Source organism: Hippichthys cyanospilos, chromosome 9 (genome assembly GCF_059441005.1).
Source record: "Hippichthys cyanospilos isolate Australia breed blue-spotted pipefish chromosome 9, RoL_Hcya_1.0, whole genome shotgun sequence".
Taxonomy (NCBI): domain Eukaryota; kingdom Metazoa; phylum Chordata; class Actinopteri; order Syngnathiformes; family Syngnathidae; genus Hippichthys; species Hippichthys cyanospilos.
This window is the reverse complement of record NC_142377.1, coordinates 5758745-5783214: the sequence shown is the minus strand read 5'-3', so window position 1 is coordinate 5783214 and position 24470 is coordinate 5758745. Positions and strand designations below refer to the sequence as shown.

Here is a 24470-nt window from a genome sequence, read left to right as displayed (position 1 = left end):
AGACGGAGTGACGATTGCTGATTTGGGGGGGTCTCGCACCTTTTAGATTGAAGTGAGGATTGAAAATGGCAACGCCGGTTGAATGATAAACAACCAGACGTTAGAAACTGCTTGAATGAGCATAGGCATGAGTCCATAACTTCATCATAAGAAGTATTTAGCATATGTAATGATTTGTTTTTACTAAAACTGCTTCAAAGTGAATGTTAATAATAATAATATCAAAGGCCACTACAGATTAAAGAAAGATTGTTATTTTATTCATATATGCAAGTGAAGGATCAGGCTCGTGACTTGAAATGTGCACACAATTGCAATAATGAGACCACTTAACCTTTGGAGCATTTGTATGAATATGAAAGGCAATAATTACACAGATCAGCCATGATTGGAAACAGTACTCACAGAGAAATATGTTGTTAATGTTGAATGTTTACCTGATTTTTTTTTTTTCAAACACTTAACATTTACCGCAATGTGATTACGGTCAAAAAAACAAAATGATGGTGGGGAGGGGTCCTTTTTCACACCTGTCGATAGGAAAAACAAACACCCATTCACGCAGAAATTTCCAAGTCAAGGATCCTCAATTAAGGTTTAAAGCAGTTCAGTTATATTTAAATGGCCCTGAAAGAAAAAGTGTTTTGCCTGCAATTTAATTTACTCCTCAAGATGCCTGGAGAATGTCCCAAGGTCAAACTGGACAGCATATTCATGGCATCTTCGGTCACTCTTGGCATCTTGTCTTAAATGAAATTGTTTATTTTGTATTTCTGCAGCTGTATGTCTCAACATTCATCTAAACCGCAAGAAAATGTCAGATGTGACATTTGGTTAAATATAAACTCAAATGTGATGGAACAGGTACAGTACATTTGTTCATATTTCCATAACGCAGGGGTTCTCAAATTTTTTGGGGTGTGGGATCCATTTTATAAAGCAAATTTTCCAAGGACCTCCATTGCAAATGTTTGCGGTCACAAAACAAGACAAAAACATAATTTAATTGCCCTTTTCATTCATCAACAGATTCAAATTCACAGCACATATTTTTGTTTTGTTTTTTAGCCATACTAAAATTTAGAAAACAAATATTGCACACCTCCTTATAACAAACCGGTTGTCCCAAAAACAGGTTGCTGCCAATTATTTTCGTAAAATCAGTATTGTAACATAAAATGTTGCTTTGGCTTTGCTGGCTTTATTGCCTTGTTAGCAAGCAATTAGTCAGACAGCGCACTATTAATGCGCTATCAACATCGGCCAGAGACGCGTCAAAAAATAAAGACTAAGCCAAACAAGGCACAGATCTGTAACTGTTTAAAGTTGAACTAAATCAGTTCCAAAACACCCAAATTCTTTCACGGACCCTTGCAGTCAGGTCACGTACCCCCAGACCCCTAACTCTAAACCAATACCATAGGTGTAAAATTCCATTTTCACAGGCGATAGCCTACGACATGTTTACACTTGATTCAAATAATTAGGGGACCGGGATTTGACACCTGTGCTCTAGGCGTCAAATATCTGATTACATTTAATATTTTTTCAAAAATCTTGACAGTCAGTGCACATGCCTGTGTGTTACTTATTTACGATTACAAATTATTGACTAATCTAAAATGTTGAGACATGGCTTGCTTTTTTCCAAGATGAATGCAACTAGTTAAACAAGCTTCATTTGCCAGCAATTTGTGGTCTTCAGTTCCTAAAAAGAGACAAAAATGTTTATATCAACAGTGATTAATCATTTGCAGATTTGCAGTTGACCAAATAGAATGTATCTTTTCAAATGCATTTCTGTGGCGTATCACATTTTGAAGTAAAAAGACATCTCTATTTGTGTTTATTTGGTAATTCAGTGATTTAAGTAGCAAGGAATCCAAAGAAAATTTTTGTCATGTAAAACACATTTGTCATTGCTTCATCTCTCTTTGAACAGCCAGTAAGAGGCTTTTTCAAGCGTGTTAATCTGGTTTGAGATCAAACTTTGTTGGATAGAAGTTTCTGCAGTGTAATTATGGGCGATTTAGTCTTCACTGAACCAAACACATATTTTTGGAATGTGGGAGGAAGCCAAAGTGCCCAAACTTCAGAACTGTGAGGCAGCCTTGCCAGCGACTTGGCCACCATGCTGCTGAGGCCATTAACAGTCATGAAAAAGAAAGAAACCTCCCCACCAGCATTTTTGTCTCCAAGGCAACAGCAGATCTGATTAGCTGTCTGAATGAGAGCAACACCAGTTGATGACACCAAGTGCCTTTTTTTATATAAAATATCTTCGTCAAAGGAGTTGAAGAGCACACACACTAAGAAAAAAAAATCAGTACTTATTCCACAGCGTTCCCTGGCAATTGTTGACTGGCAATTCCATTCCACAGTGCCGTATTAGTAGCTGCAACTCAGCGATTAGCCCGTTGCTGCTAATTATTTGATACTTAATCCACATGTCTTTTGTCAAAGGGTTTGCGGCAGGGGCAAATGCGTCTGGTTTGGCGTGTTGCATCGGCTTCTTGGAGCAAACCATGTGCACCTCTGAGCAACCAATCAGCATCCCAAAAGCGAGAAAAAAGGCTTTGCAACAGCCTGGGTCAGGATTAATGAACTCCTTCCTATCACACGTAATTTCACTGAGTGGATTATCTAAGCAAATGTATGTTCAATTTGTTGCGTGCCAAATTGGCTCTGTAAGTGAATTCCAACCCCAACTATGGCTTATGCGATCCATTAGAGCTATAGAATTTAAAGTTAATGAAAAATGACAAGTGTGTACTGTAGGTAAAAGATAATGGCGAATGAACATGGAGACTTAACCAAGTCATTTGCAGGCAAATCCATGTAATCCTCCTGCAGAGACAAGAAGGAGATTTCCCCCCTCTTCACTGTGATAAGATTTCCCCCAGGACAGAAGGGAGGGAAAAGAAAAAAAAAAAAAACAATCTCCGACCTACACTACACATATTGGAATTGATTTTCTCATCAGCAGCGCCTACACATATTTAGCTTCCGGCTAATTGGGGCAGGCAAGGCCCTTTCTGCGCGACGACAAGAAGAGAACCGGCACAGGACCGATGCAGGTACCCCATCGTTCTGAACAGGTTGGCGTGGAATTGCCTTGTCCAAACCACTCTGGTCCACAAAGTGACACGGCGACAAATGAAGTTGTTGCATATAGGTGCAAGATATTGACTTCAACTATTGGCTCAGGTAGAAACATGTGTTTACCTCTAGCAAGGAAATGATTTCGCTTTCTCTATTTTGTTCGTAACTGTTAAATGTATACTGTGTACAGCATTTACTGTACTCCGCAGCAAATGGATTAGTCCAGCACCCATTGTAATTTTTTTTTCATCCTCATAAATATTTTAACGTATGAGGAATTTTGCAGTTGACCACTGAACGAAACTTCACTTATGTTATAAATTGGCAATGTATACGTAATATACTGTACTTGACTTAAATGATTAAGTTGCCTTGGTGGATGTGTAGACCATTTTACTCAAAGCCAGTCTATTTCCAGACCGCTCCTGAATATGTCAGTCTTTAACAACATTAAATCATTGGAAGGTTTGCCTTGTAATTTCCCTAATCACACTAATTTCATGTCATGTCACGCCTGTCTTACAGATCAGGAGCGGATCGGGAAAGACTCCAACTATGAGCAGGAGGGAAAGGTGCAGTTTGTGATTGATGCCGTGTACTCCATGGCCCACGCACTGCACAACATGCATCAGGAGCTGTGCCCGGGCAAGGTGGGCCTCTGCGCCAAGATGGACCCTATCAATGGCACGCACCTGCTCAAGCACATACGCCAACTCAACTTTAAAGGTGAGTTGGCACGCCACTTATGCAAATTGTGCCCAAATTGTCCCTCTAATACAGGTGTACCCAGTCATTAGGGAACAGAGGGACTGAGTGAACACAAATACTGTGTTTTATGTTTTTATATTCTAACTGAAGTCGAGGTGCATTAAGTAATTGATTTATCAATCAATTACCAAATTTGTCAGTAAATAGTTTTTATAATCATCTAATTGTTTAGGTATCTCATTCAAATACAAATTGTCCAAATCCTGAATTGTTGCAGAGTATTCCCAAATGTTTGTAGTAATTAATGTAAGTTTACATTTTATCGGTGTTGCATCAAACAACTGCATTTACTTCAAATAACTAGGATTAACATTTTGGTTTATATTCTGACATGTGACAAAACAAACAAAAAACAATAAGATAATGTTCATTTAGGTTTGTGCATTTTCTACATTTTTTCTGCATTTTTTTCTATATTGCCCTAGAAGTTAAAACTTGTTTTCAAAAAATCACCTTCACATTTGTTTTGTTTCTTTTTAACCCTTTGATTACCCCCCCCCAAAAAACAAACTAATGGCATATACTTTTTGTTTATGAGTCTAAGATATTTGGAAAATTAACTCAAGAAAGTTCCATTTCCAAAGATTAGGTTTCAGGCCCTGGGATTTTTTGTCCCATTGGTATTTTAAAGTATTAATATTAATATCAATGTTAACATTCATATTCATGTTCACATTGGTATTAATAATAATAATATTAATAACAGTATGCCAGAGAAATGGAAGTTATCAACAAACGCCTACAATACATAGTACATCAATGTAATCTATCGGAAGACACAAACTATAGCATACAGTATATTAGTATATTTCTGCAGGACTAGATCGGTAAATCACAAGACTCCACTGGCTTGTTGTGTATGGGAGAGTGGCTAAATGCCACCAGAATCTGTAGAAAGGTGTGTAATGAACCGCTGGGATAGTATTTCATGATATTGCTAGCATTCCTATGCCCAGTGCCATTTTTTGAAAAGCTGGGGGACGCCTTGCCCCAACGGGAGTGAAAGGGTTAAACCAGAATGATTGCATGCACGCAAAGCTTCCACTTCAGCAAATGAGTCGGACTTTGAAGCATTATGCATAATTGTACATGACATCATCCTCAATTGTGTAGGATATTTTTTGCATGTTCCCCTGCTAGCTATCAGTCAAGTCTGTAGCTGGGACTTCCATACTAATTATTCACACAAGAAACTCAGCTGAACCACATTTTATTTCATTAAAAAAATGGGGGTAAGCAATTTAAGACAATTACTATTCTTTCACGCAAACTCAAGTGTGCACGCGCGTGCGTATGCATGTGTGGGCGGGTGGGTTGTGCAGCATTTGTGTAGATAAATTATTCATTTGAAGTCGTGCTCTGTGTGAGCTATCTTTTTCCTTTCAATTCTAATTAATATCTACTTGTCGCTTTGGCAGAATGTCAATTAAATGTTTAATCCATAAATGTGAGGGAGTTTAAAAAACTATTCAAGGCAAAGAGAAGAGCCTCTTACTTGGAAATTTTGATTTAAAAAGACTGCTAATACATGTCACATTGTCTTCTGCCTCTGTGCAACAGGCCTAATTTTCACTACAGTGAGAACATACAAGAAATATTTTAGACTAGGGATGGGCAACTGGTGGTCTGCGCTCAAAGTAGATTATAGAAAAAATAAATACATAAACGGGTGCTTTTTTTAGTGCTAAAATAAAATGTAACATTACCATTAACCGCTATCACTTACTTGGGCTTTCACTGCTTACCTATAGAGTAAGTACAGTATGCTATCACATAATTTGAGTAAGACTACAATTATTTCTACTAGATATGGAGCATCACTGATGTAAGAGCCTGAATTATTGGCTATTGGCTGTGAAGTGTTCCTTCTTTGGCAATAGTTTTGAATCTGTACATTGGTACATGGGTTTCAGTAACACATCTTGAGAATGAATAAGTCGTAGTGACCATTAAAAGTGGGTCACGGCCCTTTTATCTTGCTAACTGGAGTCTCCAGACATCTGCCAAGCAGAGACACTTGCCTGAAGGGACTCTTGACTTTCATTCGGCCCCTTTTGAGGTTTTTTTTTTTTTTTTTTTTTGGAGGGGCGGGTGATTAAAAAAGCCTGGGAGACCAGAGAAAAAAAAGTTACCATCACCAAACAGGAAGATACCCTAAAGACCCAATTGCACTGTTATCTATACTAACACCATGTCCACACTGATATTTTTCAAAACCTTAAGTGTGGAAGCTCAGAAGTCCAAAGTTTGATATCATATTTTCAGGAACATGTGCCTTAGACATTATTTGATCGTAGGAAAGTGAAAACTTATTTTGAAGTAATGGTGTGTGAGTGTGGGTGTGTGCATGCGTGCGCTCAAGCAGGCATGTTGACATAACCTCCCAGGAAGTCTTAGCTACAGTATGAAACCACCATGTCCTTTTAAGAAGAGAGAAGACACAACACAACTTTATTGATCCATCAAACCTTAAATGAATTTATTTCAACAGTGTACATGGAGCTTTCATTTGATTGGACAGGCTGCCTCCAGGTTACACTACAGAGCACTCCATATAATTGCATCAGCTCACACCAAGATATTGAAACTGTCCAGATATATATAACAAGAGCTACAACTGCATTTGTCGGGGATGTGAATTCTATGCTGACTGAATTTACAGAACAGTTTAATGGCGATACATGAAACGTGCGGTAAATGTATATTCATGGGAAAAAAAACAGCAACAATCTCGTTTTGTGTCAGGTTTGTGATTATGAGTTGTGTGGTCATGGTTAGGTTTGGACAAAGCCCAGGGTTTTGTTTTTTCAATGTGTGTTTGTCAGAAGAGAAGCAACGTTTGGACTCAGAAGCAAACAGCATACGGAGCTGTCAAAGTAGAACTTTTTTATCCACAAAGATCCACTTTTTTTTTTTTTTTTTTAGCATTATATTAACACAATAGGAAACAATACAACACAAACGTACAGTTGATACTCAAAGGAGTAGGTTGAAGTATCTTTCCCTTCTTTCTCAAAATAATTGCTAAAGCCGTGTTAGATATACAGTTCATCAACAATGACTTAAAAAATGAAAGATTGTTCACATCACTCATATTACATTTACATCTTGTATATGGAAGAAACAAAATAATAGATTCTTACATTAGTGTGAAATTGGAACTTAAAAAGTTAAGAACAATTATCAAATGTTAACTTTTTTTTCTTCTTCTGCATATATTGCATATATGGAAGTGATTTTTAGTGATCTTTTTAAAGTGCACCAAATTTTTAGCAACTTTGATTTCTTCATCAAGACACCACATTTTGTCGCACACATACACTTTAGCAGTGGTTGACCGTCAGGGCCAGCAAGGCCTTCTCTGGTGGCCTAACATAACCTGTCATCATTATCATAATAAACTATAATAGTATATATATATATATATATATATATATATATATATATATATATATATATATATATATATATATATATATATATATAAATACCTATATATATAAATACCTATATATATATATATATATATATATATATATATATATATATATATATATATATATATATATATATATATATATATATATATAAATACCTATATATATATATATATATATATATATATATATATATATATATATATATATATATATATATGGGGGATAATGTGGGTTTTTAAAACAATGAAATTAAATAACCTACTGACATAAAATTTGTTTTATGGACCCATATTTTCCTGAAACATTTCATGAATTCAATAATTTCTTTTAAATGATTTTTGCATGTTTTTATTTAAATCTGGAGTACCCCCTGAAGTTACTTCAAGTACTCCCAGGGGTGCCCATTCTCCCATTTGAGAAACACTGGACTAAATGGATGGAGTCTTCCTCAAATGTAATTGACACAAAAAAACAAACCTAATTTTTAAGGTCCTGTTTATAGGATGCACCCATACCTTTGGCCTTCATTTTGGGGGAAAAAAAAAAAAAGTCTTATAATTGGGTAATTATGGTAATTTTACAGCAAATCCACTCTTGTATCTGCAAAGATTCACCATGCAGTCCACCGTGAAATGATGATCACTAATTGCTGGTTGTCAGGTAATGCTCTTCCAAAAACTCGTTTTTGTCAATTCTACATTTTCTACAGTAAAATTTTGTAACTAACGAAAGAAACATTGTTGAGTTGGCCTACTCGATGCAAATCTCTTGTGCCCAACTCCAGTGTAAAATCCCAAGTAAAAATAGGCACAGCTGCTCAAATAATATAGCCATGTGTTCATGCTGTACAGACGGTACGGGGTGGTGTGGAGGCAGTACAGGAGCCTTCCTCATTGTGCTGATTTCATTGCATCTTTTGCAGGTCCATTTTATTTCCTCGTGTGGGGCCGGAGCTGAGAGCGCAGACCAAGCAAGAAAAGAAAGTAACATTTTGGTGGTGTTTAGGATGAGAAATTTACATTGTATAACATTTGTTAGTGTGCAAAAAGTTTCATTTCCATGATCCCGTCCTTCTGTTGTAGTAGGTTTAGAAAAGTTGGTGAAAGTTTCAATTAGTAAGGACTGGGTTCAAGATGAGTATGTTAAGATTAGAAGTCTGATTGAGTGTAATAAGTGACAGGGTTTAGGATTAGTTTGAAGGAAATTTGAGCTGTGTAAAGATTATTAGTAGTGTGTATTTTTTTTTAATTAAAGTTATGGTTAGGCTTACATAAGTGGTAATTCTTATGTTGAACTGGATCACTTTTCTTGTTATGGTGATTCATTTTTGGGAAAGAGCCAGCAAAAATCTATTGTTACACTCGTGTGTAGTTGTCAGCAGTTTTGGTGGGTAGTCGCTAAAAATAATGACGACGCCAACAAAGTATGGGCTTCTTGGGTTTCTCATGCGGATGAAATTTCAAAAAGCTCCTTAAAGAGCGAGTCTGGCTCAAAGCAGGCGCTCACAGGGAGTCGCTGGCGCAAAAACCCATTTATCTGCTATATCACAGCACACTGTCTGGAGGGTGCACGCTAAGCTAGCTGATGACAGATAACCTTTTTGAAAAGCTGGAACATAATCTCCAGATAGTTCTCATAGTCTGCTAATATCTGTGTGATTCTTTTACGTTCTCGCCGATAACATTTTCCACACTGACAAATCTAGAGTCAGAGCCCCTTTACTTTATCCCGAATCAATTTCACAGCTCAGTTTCAGCCTATTCAGCAGCAGCCGCCAAAGAACAAATACTCAAACACATTCACTGCGACGCTCCTTAGACTTGTTCTCACTTCAATTGGTCAAGAGTAGAAAAGCAGCTTCTCATCAGTCTTACCTGTCTCTCGCATATATTTGTTTATTTTTGGTCTTTTTTTTTTTAGTCCTTCAACAGGTTTAATGCTTGCAAACGTCTCGCTTTTCTCTACGTGCAAGAATTATGCAACTCAAAAGTATACCTCCTGCCTTTTGTTGACATGCAAAGTGCACTTTAGGTCACAGATTTTTTTCAGGGATTGTTCCCCACTTTTCAATCGTAAACCTACTCAGAGGATGGGAAAAATGCATTTGATCTTGCGCGATACTGAAAAATGAAAACGTAAAAGCAAGCAAACAAGGCATTTTTCATTTTTGACACAGCATTTTCATCATTCTGTAGTGGGGAAATAGATTTTTAGAAACACCCGTGCAATTGCTGACTTAGTGATACTATATTACGACAGTATCAGGATTAAAATCTAAATCACCTCACCCCAATCAACATCTGTTGACTTGACTATTTTGCAAATGGCATCATGTGTCCTTAAACGCGTTCTCAGCTTTCCTCTAAAATGATCACAGCCGCACATCACCTCATCACGGTGAATGCATGAAACTCAATAAGGTAGTCTCAAAAGGGTTCTTAAAAATTGTATGAATTGATTTACTAATGCTGTCTACATCGTTTGATCATTTTAAAAAACTTTTAGTGCATGCTTGTTGAAATATTGAATTTGCAGGGGGTATGCCTGTGTCTTCAGGTTTAATATTAAGTCAAACACAATTTGGCTGTTTGTTCTCTCAGGAAAAGCAGCGATAGTCACTCTCTCTCCGCAGCGTATACAAGAGGCTTCACCTCTTCAGCGAGTTGGAATAGAAATCTTTGCATGTTGCAAAGCAATGCCTTCAACTCATGATTATGAATGCCATTTTTAAATGTTAGTGAAGGGTAGAGCTGAGTCTGGTAGGGGATGAATTACCCCTTTTTTTCCGCACAAGGGTCGCAGGAACCTATCCCAGTGTCTTCAGGCAATAGGTGGCATACAGCATGACACACAAAGACAACCTACCATTTTTACTCTCACAAACACAAGGGCTAAGGACAATTTAGAATGTCTAATATACCTACCACGCAGTTTCTTTCTTTTTTTTTTTTTTTCAATATATGAGGAAATTGGAAGCACAGGGAGAAAAGGCTTTTTTTTTACTTTTTACTTTTTAAGTTTAACTTTGTTGTATATTGGAGAAAATTATCTGTGTTCTTCTTTAGTCATTTCTGGAAGCAAGAAGATTGTTAGTCAAGTGGCGGTCATTTTTACAAACAGTTTCTTCTACATGACCAAGGTACAACACTTAACATGTTAGTTATATGTCGTACCGCAGAACTCCACAAAGAGATGAATGATTTGCTACCCAGAAAGACTTGATCACTTCACATTTCCAGAAAATGTGTAAATGGCCCAAATTTAGCCAGTACTGTGAATGAGTTGTTTTTGTGTGAGCCCTCCACATGTAGTTTCCAGAATTTCTTCATTCATCTCCTTTTCCCATTTGTCTTTTTATATATATTGACAATCCATTTTTGGAGTCCATCAAACATTTATACATGGTTAATGTTGTTTGGGTTTTGGGGTCTTTGCTTGTTTGAATGTTTTAATCATCGGATGAATTTCCTCTTCTTCTACCTTTATTTGCCTTTGGTAATAATCTCAGAGTTGGAGATACCTAAACATTTTTTTTTTGTTTTTTTAGGATAAATTCATTTTTGAAATTGAATCATCACACGTTTCTTAATTATTTTGCATATCGCTGTAAGCCCTCTATTGTTCTATTGCTTGAATGTTGTATCTTGCTTTCCAAGAATGAATTTCTCTTTCCGTCCAATCCATTTGAGTAGGCCCAATTCCCTTCCCAGTTTCAGTTGTTTGCATAAAAATCTCATTATTTATCTATTATCATTTGCGTTTGAAGTTTGATCACTGATTCTAATTATGTTTAGCTTAAAAAAGACTTACGATAATGTTATAGTTGTAGGTAGTATAAATACATTTCGCTTAAGATATTGATGAGTGTTCTCTGGCTCGCTGTCTTTATTTGTTTGAAGAAATCTTCCCAAGTGAAATTTTTCTCTTGTATTGGCAAATATTTGTACAGGGTGACCCAAAATGGAACCTTTTTAACAATACAATAAAACCAGGTGTGATGGAAGAAATTTACTTTATTCATAGTAATTGAAACCTTAAAACACCCCATTTAAGAATAAATAACTAACCTTTCATCTTTTAAAAATGACATCCTGTAGATGGAGTCTTCTTGAAATGCTGTAGAAAATGATAAATTTTAAAAAAGTAATTTAGTTTTTTTTTCATATTCATTTAAAAATTAAAAATAAAATAAAATAAACTTACGAATTGAACGCTGTGGGCTCCATAAGACACACCTGCGTACAACATCAATGTTCTGTGGAGTACCAGCACTTCACTTGTCCTGTTGTTTTTTTCTTTAGGGCAGATCCAGTCCCTTCAAAGTTATTAATCCAACATTTTATTGCATTTTTGTTTGATTTTTATTGCATTTTATTGCGTGTTTTGAAGGAATAGCAACATTACGCCCTAAGTTGTAAAAACGTCAGAACTTCCTCTGCGCTGCTGTCAAACTACCACCATTTTTATAAAACATTTTTATTGCTAATGCACGTTGTTGTCTGTTCCACTGATTCATGGCTACTAAAATGGCAAAGTATTTCCTTGTTCAAGGTCACCGTGTCGCAGGGTTGCCACTTGCTCATGCCTACCAATACGCAATTTAAAAATTCCTGGGTTTCTTTTTGTTATTTTGTGTGTGTGTGTGTGTGTGTGTGTGTGGGGGGGGGGGGGGGGGGGGGGGGGGGGTCACCCTGTCGTTAAATTAAGAAAGACAATGATCAAAATAATTTTTGTGTTGTCGCTTAGCAGTTTTATTTGTCAATCGCCTAATGTTTTTAAGCAAACATCTCTAAAGAAAGAAATTTAAGGTTAATTGCCTAGACATATTGCAATTGTTTAAATAATTGATAGAAGTATGATAGTATATTGGATGAAACATTTTTTTAAGCTTTTTTAAGCTTTCTTGTTATATAATCAACTGTTTTTATTTCTTAACTTCACACTGTGTGTCACTGCCGTTATTTTGTTGTCTATTTTGTTGTTTCATAGGGGCATTTTTAAATACAGATTTAAATTTCAGATTAAATCAAGCATATATAATGGATTGCATGGTGTTTTAACAAAACTTGACAATGGCAATCAAAGGTTTGGGTATCCCACGATAAAATTAGTATTAATGTGCATTAAGAAAGCAAGCAAATTTGGAAAAATATCAGACAAGCATCAAATTATATGTCCAAAAAAAAGCTAGATTTCACTTCCGTCATTTACAATTTCAAAATAACTGAACACAAAACACGGTGCCTTCAACTAGGGCAACCTGCAGGGTTAATGCCCTGCACTGCCCCCTTTGGCAAGTATCATGACTTGTAAACACTTCTTTTGTTTTTTTTTGGCCAGCCAAGAGTTTTTCACTTCTTGTTTGAGCTATCGTTTCCCACAAAAATCTTCCAATTCTTTTCGATTTCTTTACTGCTCTTTTAAAGATTTTCCATTTATGGTGAGATCAGGAGATTTGAAAGACCATATCAAAACCATTTTACATCCACCAATGTAAAGTTCTGTGGTTTTTGGTGTTTATTAAGAATTGCTTGAGAGGTTCTGAGGCGCCTTGGCCCAAAGTGTGGCCCTAAATACAAATTTTGCCTCGCAATTTTTGATGATTAATCACTTGTATTGAGACAAGTAGTTTTATTCTTGTTTTTTTTTGTTTGTTTTGTTCATTATAGTACACATTTGATGCGCTATACTGTAGAGCCTGTGTTTGCAACAGAATCAGCTGCAGACAAAGTCATTAAGCAATGATGGAGCCATTGAGACGCAAGACACACTTCAAGAGTGATGTGTACCTGTGGTAAATTCTGCATGACTTTCCCATGCAGAGGTCATTAAGAGTTAATGACCAGAGTAGCAGAGAAACATGCCTCCATTTGCCAAAGTACCCCGCTTGCTTGACCTTGCTGGGAAAAAAAACACATGTTGTTTTAATGAGTGCTAATTCTTAAGGTGTGTACTGCTACCATGATCATTAAATATTGCATATGATTACATGCAGTTAATTAACCCCAATGGCCTGGAACAAGCAACTGGCCGTCAGTTTGCACACATTTGCAACCTCGGGGCCCACGTTGTCACATTAGAGTGCAGCTCAATGTAGCAGCGGCAGAGGAGGAGAAGGAGGCCTCTGTGGAGCTTATTATGCGAGCAGACTGTTTAGACAAGCAGTTTGTGCCACATGACAGGCCTAATTTCTTATCTACAACTCAAACATTGGCCAGACTGGCCTAGAATCTCCGCCCTAATGAAGAGGACCTACCACTGGAACAGGGAAAACGACAAAAACCACAGGTCGTGTTCTCCCCTCGGCCATTTCATTTCATTATCCAAACGCTTGAATCGCCAGGATTTTTTTCTTCCCCTCAATTTTGTTCACCACTGGAGAGGTGTGATGTGCTGTGCCAGCACATGATGCCATCTGTGTCACAGGCTCACTACTGTTCTTTTCTTATTATGCTAAAAAAAAAAAAAAAAAACGTGGGCCTTTTGGTGTCATAGTCACTATACAGGTTTAAAAGTTACTCCTCAGAGTGTTGAGAAAGGGTGTCAGAAGTGAGACCCCAGCATATCGAACAGGGAAGCGGTGAGACAGAGTACAGGCATACAAAAGTTGTGTTTGTAATGTGAGCCACCAAAGCCACCAAATACATGATTTATCTCTTCAGAACACAAAGCTGTGTTCTGTCGAGTACTAAACTTCTGGGTACTACTCCTTTTAGCAAAATGTTGTCAAAAGTGATATGCCAACATTGAGGCAGAGGGTTGTCATCATCAGCTCTAAACAGATTCAGTGATCTATGGTGAAATCTTTTTTAAGGATAGAACGCTTTGGAATACTGGTGTCAGAAGTGAGGTCTGTGGGGAAAATAGTATTAGAAGAGGAATTGGAAATGAGTAATTGGTAATTGGGTTAAACCAGTTAGTCAGCAAGTCTGCTTAACTACTCCAAATTGATAGTTCAAGTTTACAGTGCGCTAATCAGTCACCGCATGTCTTTGCCATCTCGTTATCCAACTGGCCAATTTACAGAGCACTTCCGACTCTCTTTCCGGCTGTCGTCATCCAACTATAACACTCTATGGAGGAGCGATAAGTCTAGCAAGAAAGGTGATACAGTCTGCCCAACATACGTCTGCACTGCTCCCGGAGTACAAAAATAAGCTGGATGTGGAAGAGAATTGCTGTTAGCCTTAATAGTGTTGGTTATTCTGATCACCGGTAGTCTTAAATTATTCATACAAGCGAGACCACGGGACTGCTGGCGAGAAACAAACACAGCAGGGTGAAATAAAGCTCATCTTTCTTGCCAAAATTATGCCCAATACAGGGAGCTCTAATGTAGGCTTATGAGAATATTAATTCTATGAGGTTCATGTCACTGACATCAATGTCAATAACCTCATTGATCCACTGATTCTGACTCAACTTTCGTTACATCAGCCGACTGCAAAAACAACATTAAAGAAAAAAAAAAAGGTTTTGAAGGTGCTAGACCTTAGTTTATCAAAACCATGTTGGTATTGGTATTTTAGCCTTTGTTAAGGTTTGTTAACCGGAATCTGAAGTGACGTTTGACAGACAAGTTGTATCCATTTGGAAGTCTGCTATCCAACTGGCTTTGGTGATGAATGTCAGCGGCGCATAGACATGTTTGTTATGAGACCCATTGTTCCCGTCAGCATTGATGACGTACGAGCGTCCTGCCGAGATCACTCCGGTTTGCTTCAGTTGGCCACAAGAGCCAAAATTGCCCCTCGGTGAGACGCTGTGGTGTGCCAGCAAAATTTGAATTGACAAATGGATGTCTTTTCTTGCTTGATTGTGAAGTGGACATTGAGTAGCGAGTGAAAAGGGATTCTGGGATACTTACTGCTGGCACACACAGATTTTGGCATATGTGGAAAGCAGATATTAAATACAATTTTGGTACAGAGTGCTGATTAAGTTCATTAAATTTGTATTTATTAAAAAAAAATAGATGTACACTCCATCATCTACATTTAGATTCCAGAGTGGTCTAGAGGTTCATTATTGAAAAGTTTCGCAAATTCGTAATTTTTGCTGGCCTGCTGTCTAGTGAATAATGTTTTTGTTTTTGGGGGGCGTGGTTGAAGTAGACACCCAGTATTTATTTGAATGAACTGTCTTTCAAGGTAATAACAGTGACAGAAGGCAACCAATGCAAAAGGGTTGAAACTCTCACTGCAATTGATGCTTGGGGCTGTCCAACAAATGTATCATCTTTCAAGGTATATCAGAAGTGGAACATCACAAGCATGTTAGAGAACGCAAAGTTTAACACCCATGACTCACTGCGTATGCCTATGTTCATTGATAAAAATGAGAACACAATGTCTCAAGTGGCATCAGATGTCTAAAGGTGAATGCCAATAGAACCGACCTCTTTAAAAACTCTCTAACTAGTTGGCAAAATTACCCCAAACAATCATTTGATCAATCAACACAAAATTTGCTGTACCCTTTCAATTTTGGGTTCAAGCAGCCATTCTTGACCGACTCCAGGGCTCATACATTGACATTTTTTGACTTAGGCATTTATCCAAATGAGCCCAAATTGGAAGCAGGTATGGCATTAAACAAAGAGCTGTCAGAAACAGTTTGACTTATGAATACACATTTCCATGGACATTTTATCATAAGAAACCACCTGAAAAAGTGTCATGGACCCATTACTGTTGCTGAACAGCAAATCATTCAGTTTGAGTTGAAAAGGGATTTTATGCCAATTACAGTGGTGGTACTTCCACAAAATTCTCTAATGTATCATGCCAAAATAGCCCAGGCATCCTAGATAGACGCACAACCAGAAATTGTGAAACATTTTTGCCTATCTTTTCTAAAATTGGAAGAACACTGTGTCACAGTTTACTGATCATTTTATCAATGGATTTGCTCTGAAAAGAGGGCACATTTATCACCGTTTGCAGCTTTGCAATTTCCATTATTTCTCATGGGAAAATGGTTTCACAATCCATCAATTTTACATACTGAGCTTGTGCTGCCCTTACAAAAGACTTGAAATATAAAAAAGAACATGTCTATATTGACAGTGTCAATGTGCTTAATAAACTCTGTAATTCCCCCCCTTTTGGGACACAAAGTCAGTGTAATCCTCCCATGAAGGCCGGCTGCTATGTGACGTGGGCGGCATTGTCACTGAGGCAGGCCCGACAGAAGCTCTAATCCACATCTGGATGAGTCAGCCCAGCTGTGGATCAGAGCACCGCGTCCTCCAGCGATGAAACAAAGAAACGACTCAGCAGAATTAACCACGCGCACCCTTTTCATTGGCGACGTGTGGGAGGCTTCCAAATAAATAAACCATCTCTGAGAGGGAGGTATGAAACAAAAACAAAAAAGAAACAATGCACAGGCTTTTTCATCAGGTTGGTGAATGTTGACAGCTGAAGCAATTGGACGCAGAGTCCCTCTGCTATGCCTCTCAGGACGGCTCTCTATGTTCTACCTTGATTAAACGCTTCACTGGGCTGGCAGTAAGGCTCATCAAGCTGCTGTATGGTAAAGATGAGGCTTGTCTTTTTAGTGACATATCATTACGGCGTGTCTTCAAACAGCACGGAGTTATCACGGTGATGAAGCAGAAGACACCGAGTCAAAGCTTTTCATTGTTAGCGCTCAGAGTGAAGCTAAGCGTTGTTCTTGCACCACTCAGGTCCAGCAGATGTACTTACCCCAGTGGAGCAGATGTGAATGAAAGGCAGTCTAAATTGAAGGGCTTTCATCAAAACTACAAAGGTTTTTGTAATTTCTACAGAAACAAATGTATGGAACTAACTTCAGTAAGAGCCAAACTATTGTAGCACTGCGGTAAGTGTTAGAATGAGAAGAATGCTATGGGTTGGGAAGCGGGGAGTGGCACCAGTGATGCTTTTAATCATCAAGATGTGAATAGCAGTAGTTAAAGCAGTCATTTGTGAGATGATAATCCAAAAGAAGGATCTGAATGATTTATTATTAGATATTTTTCTAGATTTAAAAATTATCATGCTTAGGTAGATTATAAACATAATTATTCAAAATATTTGGTTATAAATGATTTTAATTCGATGGGTAACCATACGGTCAGTAAACATTTCTAGAATTGACAAGTTAGGAAGTCAGGTAATTGTAACATTTTATAAAAGCAGTTCAAATTACATAGCTTTTGTCGATCTTGAATTGAAGCACAGTATTTGAGAAAACACAATTGGGTTCACGTGGATGTGGAGGGATGGCAGCTCGGTGGCACAGTGAATAGAACGCCCACCTCACAGTTAACGGAACCCGACTTCAAATCCACCTACCTCCGCCATTATAATAACATACTTCTCTAAGCCTTGTTTTGTGTAGACAAGGCAAAGAAAACACACAAGGCAGCATTTCCTGAACTCAGTTGAGCCAAGGCAAACGTTTTACATTTGAAACTCTCATTGCACACCAGCAAACAAAATGTCACCAAAAGATGTACCGTAATAGTCTCCTTTTACTCTCAAGTTTATCCATACATCCATTTTTTGTAGCCACTTCTCCTCAATAGGGTTGATGGCTTGCCGTTGCCTATACCAGCTGTCTATGGGGACACCCTGAACTGATTGCCAGCCAATTGCAGGGCAGACAGAGACGAACAACCATTTACGTACCCAATCATAGCTAAGAACAATTTTGAGAATTAAATATGGTCCTCTTTTATTCTGTTGTCCTGTAATGTGTATCATTTGTGTCATAGTATTTACATCTATTGTCACTGGCATAGATAAATGATGCATAAATAACACTTTTTGGGCCAATGAAGTGAATTTGGAACTTGAACCACAGTTCAGTGGTTGAGAAAAACTGACATGTAAAATCTATTTTAAAAAAATGTCCATTCGAAAAGTGTTTTTGTTTTGCTGACATGTTACAAGTTGTAAGCTTAACTTTTTGAGATAAAAAGCCAAACTTTTGTGTCAAACATTTTATTGATTTTGTTACTGAATACATGTATCTCGGAGTGTGTAGAACTAAATTCGGAATTCTTAATTTGATTATCGCGCAAGTGGCCAGAAGCTGCCAGTTACTCTTAAGATATCTTCATATTTCTATGCTCTCCTTCTCTCTTCAGGGGGGGGGGGGGGGGGGGGGGGGGACATGAGTTTCTATGACATGCTGGTATATATGAGCCAATGTTTAGCGTCTTTGCTATATCAGCTCAGTGATGCCTGCCAGCCTATGCAAACCATTTCTAAGGGGAGTGTGATATCCTATAAAACTCTCATCTGTACATCTACCTCAGTCTTGTCCTCGCCTGTCGCTATTCCCTGTCACTCCCTTTCATGGCGGTACAAGTCGTGCCGCGAGATAACATCCATCCCTGCGTTTAATCCCCCTGTGAGCCTGCAATGATGGCGGCCAATCGCTTCTCTAATCAGTATAAACAGATGTGGATGAGGCCCAAAATACGCCCTGAGCGAATGCCTGAAATTTGTGGAGCTATTTCAACTTGTGGTCCATCACACAGACTCTGCCATACAATTTAAGAGTCAGTACATTCACTGTAATACTTTTTCAAAAGTTCACATTTTTGAAAAAGATTTAATTATTTCTTTTCAATTACAAAGCTTGTTTGGTTAATTAAAGTTTGAGGAAACTGTCGTACTTTTGGGAGAAACTTTTGGAGAAATGTGTTAATAAATAGATTCTGACTAAATATCTGATAAGGAATAACAAAACTGGATAGATAGACAGACAGACAGACAGACAGACAGACAGATAGATAGATAGATAGATAGATAGATAGATAGATAGATAGATAGATAGATAGATAGATAGATAGATAGATAGATAGATAGATAATCTATGAATATGAAACAAAATATGCAAACCAGGTAATTGAATGCTGTTTATGGTACGTGAGAATGACAGAACACTGAAAATCCGTGACTATGAAACAAAATACGCAAACTAGGTAATTGAATGCTGTTTGTGTTACTTGGCTTCGTATTTTGGGACAGTTGTATACTGAGAAACCAATGATGAAAGATTTTGTTTGATCTGTTATAGTTGAGGAAAGGCTGACATACACGAGCGATGGCATTCCAAATAGCATTTGTTGCAAATCTGCATTCAAGAGAACATATTCAAACTAGAAAATGAACAATTCCTGAAGAAATTGCGTGTGAAGGCGTAAGCGCTCAAGGGAGAGCTGTTGAATGGTGGAAAGATGTTGAATGATTGAATGGGTTAAATCTGTGAAGAAATGTGAATATTACAAACATGGAACTGTTTGAATAGGCCAAATAATGAAGAAGATATAAGGGAAAAACTGAAAAAAAAATGGGAATTGTGTGGGTATTCAAATTGCAAAAACAAATTAATTGGTGAATGGAAGTGTATGGCAGTGGAAAGAGCAATCTGTAATATATAAAGTGAATGTGAAATGGGAATGCTCAAAATGTGAAGAGTTAAATCTCCCATTGGATATGAATATTGGAATATTGAGGGGAAAATATGGAATCATGGGAAAATACTAATATGTATAAATCATTGGAATGATCCTTAATGAATGACTTAAACGTTGTCAATATGAAATGGGAAACCTCAAAATGTGAAATGTGAAATCTCCCATCAGATATGAATATTGGAATATTGAGGTGAAATATGGAATTATGGGAAATATTAATATGTATGAATTATTGGAATGAAGGGAATGATCCATATGTTGATATGAATGAGTCAAATTATGTGAATATGTAATGGGAAAGCTCAAAAACGTGAAATGTGAAATCTCCCATTGGGAATGAATGGGAAGCTGTCCCGGTGGAAATGAATTGTGAATGATTAAAAGGGTGAACAACGTGGAATTATGGGAAAATATTGAAAATGATGAATTACTGCAATGATGGGTATGATCCCTAAGGTGAGATGAATGAGCTAAATATTGAAAATATGAAATGTGAAAGGTGTAAATATGAAGTGTAAAATCACCCAATGTTAAGTCAATGGGATTTTGGGGGTGGAAAACAGGAAATTGTGGGAAAACAATAAATAATTGGAATGAGAAAATGGAAGCAGTCGTCGCACGATTAATTGAAATATGAAATTGGAACAGTGTGAATCGGATGAACTGGGAATGAGTTAAAACGTGTCAAAAAACGGGAAGGAAAAAGAGGAATAACGTGTGAAGGCTGCAACCCTTTTGACGATAAGCAGCTCTAAAAAATGGATGTATGTATGATTATATGTCCAATCCTAGGCATCGCAGGAAACCCGGTGCTCTTCAACGAAAACGGAGATGCCCCCGGGCGCTATGAAATCTACCAGTACCAGATTCGAAACTTCACGGCAGAGTACAAGATCATCGGTCATTGGACGGATCAGCTTCATCTCAACGTGAGTGATATGAAATGGATTAAAACTTTCTTTCTCTGCTTGTTCTCTAACTCTTCACAAATCATTTGATGGGTGCCATCTTCTTCTGTGTGTAAATATCCTGAGGGTCTCCTTGAATGATTAACTGGACAGAGCGTGATGAAAAGAGAGCCATGACAGACACATTTAATAGCATCTGTGCCCAATGGCGTCATTGACTTCTAAAACGCAACACTGCAGGCTCGGCAGGCTCTGATGAAGTGACGGTCTTGTAACTGTAAACGGCATACAAAGAACAAAACAAATTAAGCTTTGACAATATAAAGAAGAGGCCTTGGGCAGGCGAAAAGAGATTAAAGTTGAAACACACGAAGCAGCTTGAGAAAGAAGTTTTTGTCTGCTGTATTTCTTGAAAGAACCTGCTGACTTCAATTGAGGTGAGCGCACCCGTTGAGCTAGCTTTATTTTAATTAGTGTGCTTTGTCTTTTAATTAAACGCCCCTTTACACGCGACTGGCAGCTTTTGAAATAGCGGTAACAATTGGATAAAAGTGAAATCATTAAAGAAAAGCAGACTTGTTAGGAATGTCAAATTGAAATTATCTATATGAGTGTTTGTAAAAGACACGCTCAACCCGTAGGGGTGCCATAGTGCACATTCACATTTTTAAGTATGATATGTTAAGTGCAGATATACATAAATACATGTAGTGCAAAAATTCCGTGCTTCAGTTATACACTATTTGTTAGACAAACATAGACAAATGCAGTACAGCTCAGCCTCTGACTCATGGAAAGACAGAGATATGACTATGGCAAGTTACAAATAATGCACTTAAAAAGTGAAGCTGCCTCAAAGGGAACACAATGAAGTTGACTTCATCCCTGTGTCTGAAGTATTTATTTTATGTTCCCGGCAGAGCAAAATACAGGTGCTTTATCCTAGTGTGTTCCTACAAAATGTCTAATTTAACAGAAAAAAAAAAAATCTGCTGAATCAAAGGAAGATTTCTTTTTACTGGCTGGGTGTTATGAACAAACACCCACTCCCCTGAAAATAGAATCAACTGGTATGGAAGTGTCAATATAGCTACTTCAGTAGCTATATGAATCATGCAAATAAGTTAACTTTTCCACACGACCTTGAGCTTATATTGACCCACTCTAAAAATGTTTACTTCTGCTACAAATGATCAATGTAAACACAATGTGCATCAAACCTATAAAAATCTATTTTAATCTGCTTCTTTGCAATCTGTAGTCCTTTTCATATTGCTTGCCAAAGCTGCCTTTGTGCCTGAAAAAAACATGAAAAAGGTAAAAACACAAAAATGGGGTGGTGAAGTCAATCCAGGTTCAGCTCTTGTACGACAGACATGGTAACAGTTTGGTTACAAATTCACGGTAAGGTGAGAAGTCAGGGTTGACCCAGAAATTTCCTGGCTTTGGCGGTACCATCAGAAAAAATTGGTGGTTGTATAACAGAGATAGTATAAAACAGTGGTTGTATAAAAAGGAATAGTACACACATTTTCAGATTCAAATTCCAATGATTATTGACTTAACACGCATGAGAAAATGAAAAGTAGACACCCAGGATGGGGTGGTAAATTGAAGCCAAAGCAAAACTTTCCTAGCTTTCTGAGTTTAATTACAGACATGGCGGCATGAAAGTGGAAATTCAAATTTGATTTGACTACTCCACCGCTTGGGAGTCAATATAAGCATTGTAACAGTGACTAGAAGGAAACCACTGCAGGTTGAGAAGTTACTTATTATGTAGGTTTGCTAGATGTGAAGGTAGCATGACAGATTTACAAGATACGTAACATTGATCGATAGAAGCAAAAATGTAAAGCCATGATGAGTTGGAAGTCCAGCCCGACCTGCAAATATTTCCAGCCTTGTAGCAAGTAAGTTTGGAAGCAAGATTTGCAACGGGACATTGACTGTGTGGAACAAAATAAACAAGCCTAGGACAGGCTGCAAAAGTTTAATCGATGAGCAAAAGTCACAGCTTTGGGGGCATTTATGAAAGTACCTGTGTGAAAGAAAATTGTTTAAAACCAGGATGGGGTTGGAAGTTGAAGTTGACCCCCCTTATCTGTATAGAAGTGAATATCAACCAGAGTTTCAAGTTTACCTACTACACTTTTTTGTTTGTTAAAAACAATATGTCATCACCAAACTTGAATAAATGCTCTACTTTTAGGTCAAATCTATGTAAGGAATGTTTACATGCATTTCATGTGCTTTCCTCTCAGGTGCATTCTATGCAGTGGCCTGGCGCCGTGCGTCAGATCCCATCGTCAATCTGCAGCCAGGCCTGTCGTGCCGGCGAACGCAAAAAGATTGTGAAGGGCATCCAATGTTGTTGGCACTGCGAGCGGTGTGACGGTTACCAGTACCAGGCTGACACATTTACCTGCAAGATGTGCCGCTTCGACTCGCGTCCCAATGAGAACCACACAGGCTGCGTTCCCATTCCTATCATCAAGCTGGAGTGGAGTTCTCCGTGGGCGGTGATCCCGGTGCTCATCGCGGTGGCGGGAATCATGGCCACCCTTTTCGTAGTGGTCACCTTCGTACGGTATAACAACACGCCCATCGTGAAGGCGTCAGGGCGGGAGCTCAGCTACGTGCTGCTTACCGGTATCTTCCTGTGTTACGCCACTACCTTCTTGATGATTTCCACTCCCGACGTGGGGATCTGCTCCCTGCGGAGGATCTTTTTGGGCCTTGGTATGAGCATCAGCTACGCCGCCCTGCTCACCAAAACCAACCGTATCTACCGCATCTTTGATCAGGGCACCATGTCCTTGAGTGCGCCCCGGTTCATCTCCCCGGCTTCACAGCTTATCATAACATTCACGCTGGCGTCAGTGCAGCTGCTCGGCGTGTGCATCTGGTTTGGCGTGGATCCCTCCAAGGCCATCATCGATTATGAGGATCAGAGGACGTCTAATCCGGCAATGGCCCGCGGCGTGCTCAAGTGCGATATCTCCGACCTGTCCCTCATCTGTCTGCTTGGTTACAGCATGCTGCTCATGGTCACCTGTACCGTGTACGCCATTAAGACCAGAGGTGTGCCAGAGACCTTCAACGAGGCCAAGCCCATCGGTTTTACCATGTATACCACTTGTATTATCTGGCTGGCATTCATCCCCATCTTCTTTGGCACCTCGCAGTCCACAGAAAAGGTAGGAATACATTTTTTGAAATGAATCTGAATGAAAACCGTTTTTATACGGGAGATTTGCCAGGAATTCCATTCCTACAGTTGTAGCCTATCCCAAATTTGTATGGCGTTTTAATATGCAAAATTGCTTTTGATTGACAAATTGGGTCAGAACTCTATGGCACTTACAATGCTATGGCTTCAAATACTTATCTTCAAAAGTTTCGAAACACAGAAGGGATTCATTTGGTGAACAAAAAATGTTGAACGAAACAGAATTTGTTGTGTAATTTAGATTCTTCAAATTGGTACTTTTTCCCAGATTATAGCTTCATACAGTTGCTCTTTTCTCAGTCAACTCTATGTGCTTTATGATTTGGTGAGATTTAGTGCTGCATGTGTGCATTTTTAAGAATCAATACATACATTTGAAGATGTTAGAAAACGTTTGACCCCCCCTTGAAAAAGAAAAAAAAACCTTGGTCAAGGCCTGTGTGCTTAACATTCAAATGAAAGTTTTCTATTGACAGATGACAATAGGTCATTTTAGGCTTCGGTGACATAAAAACCTAAAAACTTTTAAAAAATTACACTGGGCACCCGTGTTACGAGATTAA

The 24470-nt window shown here is 38.1% G+C and overlaps 1 protein-coding gene across 1 annotated transcript in view; it reads left to right on the top strand.

Annotated features, from left to right (window-relative positions):
- The window catches only part of LOC148418624 (metabotropic glutamate receptor 4-like), a 207992-nt gene that overhangs the window by 168303 nt on the left and 15219 nt on the right, over nucleotides 1-24470 (top strand). Inside the window, exons 7-9 of the mRNA XM_088423271.1 lie at nucleotides 3628-3828; nucleotides 20560-20696; nucleotides 22940-23875. Of these exons, the coding sequence (XP_088279397.1) occupies nucleotides 3628-3828; nucleotides 20560-20696; nucleotides 22940-23875 (1274 nt within the window). The remainder of the gene's footprint in view (nucleotides 1-3627; nucleotides 3829-20559; nucleotides 20697-22939; nucleotides 23876-24470) is intronic.